The 10,642-nt window shown below is 54.1% G+C and overlaps 1 protein-coding gene across 2 annotated transcripts; it reads right to left on the bottom strand.

Annotated features, from left to right (window-relative positions):
• Positions 1–2,382: 2,382 nt before the first annotated feature.
• HRH2 (histamine receptor H2) lies at positions 2,383–9,558 on the bottom strand. Of its 2 annotated transcripts, XM_053990856.1 has the most exons (3): positions 8,191–9,558; positions 4,974–5,127; positions 3,080–3,153 (listed from the first exon to the last, which is right to left on the bottom strand). In XM_053990856.1, the coding sequence occupies exons 1-2, from the start codon at positions 9,309–9,311 to the stop codon at positions 5,109–5,111; spliced, it is 1,140 nt and encodes a 379-aa protein (XP_053846831.1). In that variant the 5' UTR covers positions 9,312–9,558; the 3' UTR covers positions 3,080–3,153; positions 4,974–5,108. The 2 variants fall into 2 exon arrangements, with proteins under 2 accessions (XP_053846830.1, XP_053846831.1); XM_053990855.1 differs by lacking the exon at positions 4,974–5,127 and having other exon boundaries at positions 2,383–3,153.
• Between the last annotated feature and the right edge of the window lie 1,084 nt (positions 9,559–10,642).

Raw genomic sequence — 10,642 nt, 5'->3', positions numbered from 1 at the left:
GGGCTTAGCTGAGGCCAGGAAGGCACCTGATGATGCTTTCCCCATGGTCATCTCCTTCATGCTGGAAGGGAGTGCTTGTCCTTGCTTTCAAGATGCTTTGTCATGGAAATGTAATTTTTAGATTTGTAGGGAGGAAATGGATTCCATAACCTTTCCAGAGGCGTGATTCCCCAGCCAAAACTATTGGGTAAGTGACCCCAAAATGTATTTTATTCCAGAAAATCCAATCTTGAGATTTCTAACACAAAGTTTCTCATTTTCCACTGCTTGGGGCTGTTCTCTACCTTTCTGTTTCCTCTGTGTTTAATCACATGACAGCCTGAAAAAAAAAAAAAACCCAACACAATTTTTTCCTTATTCTACTGATGTTTCTCTTTTATCTAAAAGAAATAAAACACTCATTTGCCTCCAGCCTGTGGCAGCCACCACATCTCAGCTGCGCTCCTGGGGGACAGGACGCCTGGATGCCCTGCGGCTGCTCCTCCCTCCCTTGTGCTTCTCTCCTTCCCTGCACCTCCTCTTTGCAGGTTTTTGGACCCTTCCCAGAGCTGTGGCAAGGACGGGAAAGGTGGTTTGGTGGAAGAAGCCCAGCCACTGTGGGTCCCTGGGGTGGCTGGTGGAGCGAGGTGAGGACTGGGTGCCACATACAGGGCAGAGGAGCTCCTGTGTCCCCTGCAGGGACAGGGGGATGGGGATGTCCCCATGCACTTGGCAGCCAGCCCTGCCTGTGCTCCCTCCACTAGCAGGGGATATTTCCTATCTGAGAGAGCAGATGTTGGTTAGGAGCTTCCTAAGCAATTTCTCTTCCCTCACAGAATTGCTGCTTGGCGAGAGAATTAAATTCTCTTTTGTTGTCAGTTTAGAGGAGAACAAAACCAAATGTCACCTGGAGAAATTCCTGTTTCTGCACCCCCAGGGGCTGGAACGGTTGCCTCAGGACCAGGATTAGCCCATCACTGAGAAAGCCGATGGTCCCTGAGGGGATTAGACAGGTGATCGATGCTGGGATTGGTTTGTGTGGTGGCTGCTGTGACAGCAGCGACCCAGAGCAGCAGCTCCACCCTGCCTATGCTTGCACTGAACCAACCCCACCCCAGCCCATTCCCGGGGTCTCTGGGATGGTCCCTGAGCAGTGAGGAGGGGCTGGGGGCAGCGCTGCTGCAGCCAGCATTGCCACAGATGTTCTGCACTTTGGATTTCTCCCCCTTCCAGCCTCGTTAGTATTGAAATTAAAAGCAAGTGTTTGTGAATTGGTAGCTGTTCTCCAAGACCCTAATTAGCAAATCTCTTCATCCCCTGGGGCTGCAATCTAATAATCAAAAAAAAAAGAAAACCAAAAAAAAAACCCAAAAAAACCCAACACCCAAACAAGCCCCAAACCTTGTTTGATGGATCGGGAGTGCTACTGGAACAGTAGGAAACGGCTCTTCCTGCTTAGTATGGTAATTAAACACTTCAATTGCAATTATTTTTGCAATTAGATAAGTCTCTAATTGTTATCATAGGTGGCAGGGGTTTGGGTGTGTGTTTGCCAGTTCTCCTCTGAGCTGGAGCAGAGCGTGGATGCTCCAGGCGGCTCAGGCCTGCTCCTGCCGGCTTTGTTTGGGGAACACGAGCTCCCCGCGTGCTCCTCTGCAGGGACTCGGCTCCTGCTGCTCTGTCAAGCTGCTGACGAGGCAATTTCTCAATCAGCTCTGGGGAGCTCAGCCCAGGAGTTTCACAGCTCCTTACCCCAAGGCCGCAGGAGGGAGGACCACGAGGGGACCTTGCCAGCCAGGGCATCGCCTTGCTGGGGATGTTTTGGTGGGATTTGGCTGGGTGCTGGAAGGCACTGGGGCTGCAATGCTCCCCTCTCTCAGCTTTCCTTGCTCTTTGGGAGCCAATTGCTCTCTGTAACCACGAATTAGTGGTGGAAGGGTGAAACCCGTGGAGGTACCGGTGGCAGATGCTGACACCCAGAGCTGTGGTGGCTCAGGGGGTGTTGAGAAAGTTGGGGGAGTGGTTGGGGTGCGCTGTGCCAGCTCGGGGAGCCCAGCCCCGCCGTGGGTGATGACAGTGGGTGACACCCACGGTGTGGCCGGAGCTCGGGGCCGGTCCGAGCAGGGGGAGCTCCGAGCCAGTGGTGCCGCCCCTCTGGGGATGGCAAGGTGTCCCCTGCTCCATCCGCTCAGGGACACCAGGGAGGGATCATCTGCTTGGTCCTACAGGGCAAGATGTGCTCGGGGGGGTGCCAGCCTTGCCCAGGGCAGCTGTGCCTGTGTTTTGGGTGTTTGTGCTGTGTGTCCAGGTTCTGTCCCAGCAGAGGGATGGGGATGGGACAGCAGGATGGAGCAGGGCAGGGAGGCTCTTCCCAGGACAAAGCACACCCACAGAAATCAAGCATCTCATTTTCCTTCTGTCTTAGATTTTTTTATACCACTGATGATTTCTGCACAGGCTTGGGGCAGAAACATCCTCTTTTGGGAGCTTTAGTGTTGAGTTGCTTGGGAGGGCAGAGCCTGGGGCAAACCCTGGCTGCTCAGTGTCTCCCCATGGCCCAGCAGGCTCCAGGGCTTCTCCTTGCCTTGCAGTAGGGCTGGGACATGGTGTAAGGACAGCCCCAGGGATGGGAAGCAGCCTTGCCCCAGCGTGGATGCTGAGGGACTGGGATGTCCTGTGCACAGACATCAAGCACTCGTGGCTGCCAACATCCACCACGCTGAGCCTTCCTGCCACGTCACCCCCATCTACCAGGGCCTTGTCCCCTCTGTGGGGTGGGTACATCCCTAGGACACCAGGGAAGGTGGTGCCTGTGTTGTCTTTCTCCATCCTGGGCTGGTCTGCCTGGCACCAAGACCTCAACAGCAGCCCCTTTCCCCCTCCACCCTGTGCCCTTGCAGCCTGAGCCACTGCCATGGGTCTGGAGAGGGCACTCCCAGCTCTGCCCTGCCCTGCCAAGGGCATGTCCTGACCCAGATCCTCAGGCATCTCTTCCTGCTGCTGTGGGGCTTGATGCTGAGAGTGTCACTGCCCAGACAGGATGGGGAGATGTTCTCTGCAGCTCCTCTGAGGGCTCTTCTAACACACCATCCTCCTGGGAAGAAACCTGGGCGGGCAGAGGCCTCTCCGGCAGTGTTTGGGGATGGAGCGATGCCAGGTGCCAGAGCAGGGATCCTGCAGGGGAACACAGAGGCTGATCAATGACTTTACAAGATGCAGATGGGTCCATTTCCCCCTCCCCCCTACTGCTCCCCAGTGTAAGGGGTGCTGCATTCAGCACCTGCCGTGCCTGGGAGGGACTGTGATGTGATGCTGTGAGGATGCTCTTGGCATCCTTGACTAAATGCTAAGTGCTGGCATTTGGGCAGAGCTGAGCAGGCTTGCATCACCCCAAGATCTATCAGCCAATGCCCCTCTGAGCAATATCACTTTGCTTTGTGGCTTTCTCTGCCTGTTCTTCCTGTCCCTCGGGCCAGCCAGCAGCAGCAGGGCTGAGTTGTCAGTCATAGTCTGACAAAAGTTGATGTCCTGGAGCTGGCAGTGCTCTGCTCCCACGAGCTGCTTCTCCCATGGCCCCTCTCCCTGCTGTGGGTCAGGGAATTTTTTGGTCAGGAACTCTTTGGTTGGGTGGTCCTCTATGAGGACCCTGTCCCCACGTACGTTTCCTGTCCCCACCCCCATGGTGCAGAGAGGAAATCTGTGGTCACACCAGAACCTCAGATCTCATGCAAACCTCTCCCCCAGACCTCTGCTTCATTCTGCTGATTAGATCAGGAGCCTCTCAGGGGATGGCTGGCATTTTCCCTTTACCTCACAGAAACTACATGTGTCTTAGAACATATGCACAGAGATGGAAAGCACGAAGCAGAAGAGCTGGAATTGGTGTCCCCTCTGCCCCTGCTGCTGGGCAGTGACAGCAGCAGAGATGACTCTGCCTTGTGTCTGCACTGCCGGGGGCGGGGTGAGCACTGTGCCTGCCCTGGGGACCTTCACTTTGTGCTTTGTGGTTTCCAGACTGGAGGGTTCACTCTGCTCCTCCTGCAGGGCAGCAGTGATGCCCCCCACCAAAGAACAGCATCTGCAGCCTCCAATCCTCTGCTTCTCCTTCTGCTGATGGGCAATGGCATTTCCAGGGTGATTCACAGGGAATACCTCTGAGGAGTGCAGGTTTATGTTGCACCCCAGGGCAGGGGGTCCCTGTACCCCAGCTCTCTCCCAGCTGTGTGTGTGGACAGACAGCACCAGCTCCTGCTACTGCTGTGACCTTGGCTGAGGTTAGAAGTGCTCAGGGTGCAGCAGGGACAAAGTGTGCCCAGCTTCCAGCACGTGGGTGACTGTATTTCCCCCCAAGGCACAATCAATATGGAGAGCCCAGGTTATCAGCATGCAGCATTGGAAGGGAGAGCACGTGGAGGTCAGGGTGACCTTGCCTGACTCTTCCTGAGAAGGGCTGCACAACGTGGCTCTCTGGAGCTGAGAGGCATCCCCATGCATGGCAGTCGTGGCCTCCAGCCCAGCACCACTTGAGAGAGCAGCAATGCTGGGTGCAGCATCAGCTCTTCACCTTGGGAGCCCTGCCAGCATCTCCGCCAAAGCTGCTGGCAATTTATGTGGATGTAGGCTTGCATGAAAATGAAGTGTGCTGGAAATTCATGGTCTGAATGCAGCTGCCTCTGCAGTGCATGAGAAGCAGGCAGGATGCAGCATCTTCCAGGGCATCTCAGGCTGATTCTATAATCCCAAAACTCCAGGGCAGCTGCAGAGAGGGGGGGCCAGGTCTGTGCACCTCCCCCAGGCTTGGGACTTGGAGAGCAAGGAGTGATGGATAAAGGAGTGAGGCTGCATCTCTGATGGTATCACCCTTTGCACCAGGTACCTTCAGGAAGGGATGCCTGCATCAGGAAAAATGCAGTGGATGCCACAGCAGGGAGAGCTGCCTCCTCCCTCATTTTCACCCAGTGACCCTGGCCTTGTACTCACCCTGCAGGTCTCACCTCTGCTGTTGAGTTTTGTGCTGAGGAAAGCTGAGTGTTGTCCTTTCAACCTCACAGACAGGATTTTGGAAGAGGGCAGCCAGGAGTTGAAGGCTGGGAGATGTGGGTCCTCTAGGGCAGTGGGCTGGCTGAGACTCACAGAAAAGCTCCAGTGCTGGAAAGGTTAAATAGCACATGAAGACAGGGAAAAAGAACAGTCCAGTCTGTCAGTGCCAGCCTGGTTGAGCCTGGCTTTGCTCTGTGAAGCACCAGGTATTGTCTGCCTGAGGCTGGCAGCTGGGGCAGGCATGTTGTGACTAGGACAGGGACCCTTTCCCGTGGGAACTGGCTTCTCCTCTGCCCATGTGTTGTGGCCATGGTCCTGTCCCATGCTGCTCTAAGCACAGATGGCATGCAAGAATGTGACCCACAGCCACTCATTCAGCTCCAGCGTTTTCTTCCCCAGTACATCCCTGTTAGGGCTGAATGCTCCCTCTCACGGGATTTTAATCTCTGTCAACATCAGGGTCTGGTCTCAGAGCCTACAGCCAAGAGCAAGCCAAGCACCAGGTTTCTTCAGAGCCCCGTCCCACTGGACTGAAGCGGGTTCCTGAGGTCCTTTGGTTTTCCTTACTGGTTTTGTGTGAGTTGCCTTCCTCTCTAATGCCTGGTGTGGAAATAGGAGCAGCTGTCTTCCCCTTGCATCTCTGCTTGGTCCTGTACTCTCAGCCCTACCTGGTCCTCACTCATGGAAATGCCCTCCAGCCCCCAGCTGCTGTGGAGGTCCCGTGGCTTTTGATTCCCTGCCCTGCTCCTGACTGAGACTCTGAGTGACCCTTGAGACTGGCAGAAGTTCTCCAGTATTTCCACTCTCGTTTGTTAGTCTTTTCCCTGTGCCTCATAACTGAAAAGAACATTGTTATTAAGGGCAGTGGTTCAAAATTCTGTTTTCCCTTGAATGATCCCACAGAGCTTCTCTGAGCAGAGCTCTTCTGAGCTCTGGGTGCTCCTATCTAGGGGAGGGGAGGGGTTATGAGTTTTTGGAATTATTTATGTTGCTATTTTCCTATTAACATGTTCAGGGCACATGACTCTGAAGACTCTGCAGAGAGGAAGAGGCCAGAGGAAGCAGCTTGGTTTGTGCTGGGGGTGAAATTGGCTGCCAGGTTTTTGGTGAACAGGTAAATCCTGTGCTCACCTGTCTTGTGTGGCATTAGTTGATCCCAATCATCTGCCAACAGCAGATCTTTGTGTATCTGACTATGTAGAAAAGGGCTGGAAGGGGCCACATGAAATCATTGGTGCATCACTGCTGTGAGGTGAGAGGGCTACGAAGAGGAGAAAGTAAAAGCAGGTGCTCGAGCAACTCTTATCTGATTGTGAGCAGAAACCACAGTGGTGATACTGTGTAGGATGGGGTGGAGCTCACTGGATTTAGAAAGGCCAGGAAACATCCCCTTGCTTGAGTGTTCCCTCTGGGGAACCAAGGGAAGAATCTTCTCTACCTGGAAAAGCTGGGAGAGTAAAAGCCAGGAAATCAGTGACCCTACCCTCTGCCTGAGGAACAGAAACCCATTTTTCTTCCCCTTTTATCTCCCTCCAAGTAATTTTTGTCCCTTTGTGGTAAGGCAGCATTTTGAGAAGACACTGACATTTATATTCTCTTCTCTCTTGGCTGTGCAGGGAAATCCCGACAGCCTGTTCCCCATCACCAGCTCTCCTGGTTCAGCTGCAGAGCCTCAGTGCAAGAGCTCCTGGTTTGTCCAGGGGCTACACTTCTGTGTGAGTAAACAGGATAGCTCTCTTTGTCTCTGTGTGTTTGCAGAAACACCCCCACCACCTTAGACATGTTTTCCATATGTTTTTATATATAATCTACAGTTTGCCAAACGCTGTAACTTTGGGCTCTTCATTAATTCCTTGGAAAAAGGCAGCCCCAGGACCTGCATTCGTGTATTCGTTCAGGTTAATCCATCCCTCTGTATCTCTTTTTCTGCTCCCCTCCCTTGGGTACAGTCACGTTGGTGCCCTGGGGGAGGCACGATGCTGGATCAGCCTTTTGGATGGCTCTGAACTTTGGTTCACCTCCCTGAGTTCTCCTTTTGGTGGCTTAAGACTCTTTCTGGGGCAGGATCAAGGGCACGTGCTGCAAGAGCGCACGAGCGCGGCTTCTTTGCTGGCACGCTGGGAACAGGGAATCAAAGGACTCCTTATCTATGGATGGAAAGTTTCTGGGCTGCTTATCAGGCACCGCTTAGAGGTTAGATTATCTCAGGAGCAGCAGATTGACAGCCTGCCTCTCCATTCTCCTTGGCTGAGTGAACACCTTGGAGTGAGGCAGTGGGAGGGTGGCACAGCCCTGTGGGGATGTGGGTGCCCAGGGAGAGTGCTGGGGAGACAGCCTGGCACAGAACTTGCCCACTTTGCTCCCCTCCTGCTCCCTCACCACACCCTTTGCTGGGGCTGACCCTCATAACACACTTGGGATGATGCTGAGGGAGTTTTTTTCTCTAACTTGGGTATTTGTATTTCTAAAAACATCTGCCAACCTAATTTGGGCAACTCCTGTCCCTTTCCAGAGATGGGAATGGAACTTGCTGTTGGCTGAATTCACTGCTGATGCAAACTGATGGCTGAAATGCTGAGGGTGTGTGGCTCGGGTGGGAAGAGAAGTGGCCGAGTGCTCTGCAGGGAGCTGGGAACTCAGATCTTGGCTCCTGCAGGGACTCTCAGCCTGGCTGCAGGTGCTCTGACTGTGCCCCAGGACTGATTCTCGTCTTCCCTTCTGTCTCCTTTCCTGGCCCCTGAAGCTCTGCTCTGTGCCCAGAATTTGCTGTCTGTTCCTCACTGGGACATGGCTGATTTCGGGGAGCAGCCCCAGCTAAGAGCTTCACCCCATTCTGTACAGCAAATTCTGATGGCAGCTGTCCCCATTGCCCAGCAAAGCCAGGGGACATTTTGTGCTCCCTGTGAACAGTGGCAATTCCAGGGGAGGCCCAGCCATGTGGGAAGCTGGAGTACCTGGAGTTGTGCTGCCAGCATGGAGGGGATGCAAGCTGGCTTCTTATGAGTGGTGAGGAGTTTCTGAGTGGCTGAATTTAGGAGTTGCCTGGGCAAGGATCTCCTGCTGGGGCATCAGTTTGTTGCTTAAATGTCCATGAACAATGTGGGGTCCCCACCTCTGCCTTCCTCTCTGGGGACAGACCCATCAAAGTCCCGAGCGTGGGAAGGCTCTTACCTCTTGAGGGCTCCATCAGTGAGCAGTGTCCCCTTCTCGTTCCTCACCTCCAGTTTCAAGGGTTTACCCTCCTGCCTGCCCTGGCCCTGCCTGCCCCTGGGCTGGGCCTTCTGCAGGGGAGGCAGGTGGGAGTTCCTGGGGTGTCCCGTCCTCCAGCAGTGCAGCAAGTGCTGGTATGCCACTCGGAAATCCCTGTTGAGCGTCCCGTAGAGGATGGGGTTCAGGGCTGAGTTGGCATAGCCCAGCCACAGGACAATGGACATGGGTGTGCCTTTGACCCCGCTGTCCCCCCACACCCCCCGGTAGGTGAACATGGTGAAATAGGGGAACCAGCACACGATGAACGCTCCCAGCACCACTGCCAGCGTCACGGTGGCTTTGTGCTCTTTCACCATGGGTGGCATGGGCGCGTTGCCCCACGTGTGGTTTATCCTCTTGGCTTGCCCCCTCGCTATCTTGAGTATCCGGTAGTAGGTGATGCACATGATGCCCAGAGGGATGTAGAAGGTGAGCAAGCCGTCCACTAGGCCGTACACAAGGTTCACTGCCAGCGTGCACTCCTTGCTGCAGGTGGGGCCTGTGTTTTGCACTGCTGTCCCATTGGTGTTCCAGCCCAGGTGGATGGGTAGGAAGGAGACCATCAGTGAAACGGTCCAAATAACAGCCAAACCCACGGCCACCCGCGAGGGAGTGACCACCTGGCGGTAGCGGAGCGGGGTGGTGACAGCAAAGTAGCGGTCCAGGCTGATCATGAGGAGGTTGAGGATGGAGGCCGTGCACAGCATGACGTCCAGGCTGGTGTAGATGTTGCACAAAACGCTGCCAAAGGGCCACTCCTTGGTGAGCTCGTAGAAAGCAGAGAATGGCAGCACCAGAAGCCCCAGCAGCAGATCTGTGATGGCCAAGGAGACGATGATGCAGTTTGTCAAGCTCCGGAGCCGGCGGTCGAGGGTGACGGCCAGGCAGACGATGATGTTACCACAGAGAGTGATCATGATAAGGATGACGAGGCAGAACCCGACCACCACCTGCAGGGGGAAGCCCATGCTTTTTTGAGAGCTTGTGTGGTTGTAACATGGATCCATGGTGTCACTGCAAGGATGGAGCAGTCCTGCTCTCATCAGCTCCAAAGCTGCTTGGAGTGAGCCTGGACAAGGCAGGCCTAGAGCCCTTCCCACAATGACCCTTGTTCTACAGTGACCTTGGAGAACATTGCAGAGTCACTTTACATGTTCAGCCTTGTGTGCTGGGAATGACATGGTCTAGGAAAGATGTGGCACTGCAGCTAATTTGCGCCTGTTGTCCCCCTCTGGGAGCTCAGTGCTGGAGGCGATGTCCTGTGGCAGCTGCTGGTGGATCTCAGCTGCTTCTTTTCCTTTCATGCCTTCTCCTTTCCTCTGGGTGACCATTGGGTCAGGTCCTGTGGGCTCTCACACCTTCTGCATGTTTGGCTGGTGACAATGGTAAGCAGTGCTCCAGCAAGGGCAGAGCTTTGCCACCTCCCAAGGACAACCTGCAAAAGAAAGTGTCTGGTGAGGCCCTGGCACAGATTGCCCAGAGAAGCTGTGGCTGCCCCATCCCTGGAAATGTTAAAGATTAGGCTGGATAAGGCTCTGAGCAACCTGGTCTAGTAGAAAGTGTCCCTGCCCTTGGCAGAGGGGTGGAATGAAATCTGTAAGATGCCTTCCAAGCCATTCTGTGATTCTATAAAAGCATCAAGTCAGAGCTGCAGTGAGCAAAGACCCTCTGAGCTTCCCCTCAAACCCCTCCAGAAGCAGGGTGTCTGTACCTCCCTGCCTGCTCCAGCCCACTTAAACCCAACCTGGAAAGTCCTTTGGCAGCCAGGCACCCGTGTACCTGCCAGCTGGGCTCTCCCAGCCCTAGGGGTGCCCATGTAATGGAGGGATGTTGAGAGAAGGGCAGGGATTTTAACACTGTCATGCTCCTATAGGCTTACAATAAAAGTGAGAACAAGGAGGATATGAGGAAGCAATTTTCCTGAGATAGCAGTTCTTATGCAATTCAGCAAAATTAGTCACGACTATGTAATTTCTGAATCTTGGCTGTGGCTGCCAATCTCATTAAACTTTGCCTTTATGTCTGTGCTTTGCAGCAGCCCAATGCCTAGGGTTGGTCCCTGCCATCACAAATCACAGCAGCTCCTGTAGCCTGTATAGGAAATCCCCACACTGCTCTGGGTCCTGGGAGGGAAGAAGAATACCTCTTGCAGACTTTTTCTGGCTGTTTTCTGTCTGGATACAAATAAGAAAATGCCACATTTTGCAAGGGAAGTAACAACAGAGCAAACCACTCTAACTTACAATGAGCTGCTGGTTCTGGTGATCTCCAAGGCCCTGCCACTACTAGATTCAAAGGGACCTTGAGTCCTTGATTGGAAGCAATATCCATGTTGGGAAGATACATAAAGGGGAATTGAGGCAGTGCAGGAACA

The sequence above is a fragment of the Vidua macroura genome, chromosome 15, assembly GCF_024509145.1.
Source record: "Vidua macroura isolate BioBank_ID:100142 chromosome 15, ASM2450914v1, whole genome shotgun sequence".
Taxonomy (NCBI): domain Eukaryota; kingdom Metazoa; phylum Chordata; class Aves; order Passeriformes; family Viduidae; genus Vidua; species Vidua macroura.
This window is presented reverse-complemented; position numbering and strand designations above follow the sequence as displayed.

Bases quoted from the DNA above. Each gene is read 5' to 3' on its own strand.
- HRH2 (XM_053990855.1), bottom strand. From the start codon at position 9,311: ATGAGAGCAGGACTGCTCCATCCTTGCAGTGACACCATGGATCCATGT. The intron at 3,154-8,190 runs GTAAGAGCCTTC...GTTCCCCTGCAG, and splicing joins ACTGATGGAGCCCTCAAGAG to GATCCCTGCTCTGGCACCTG.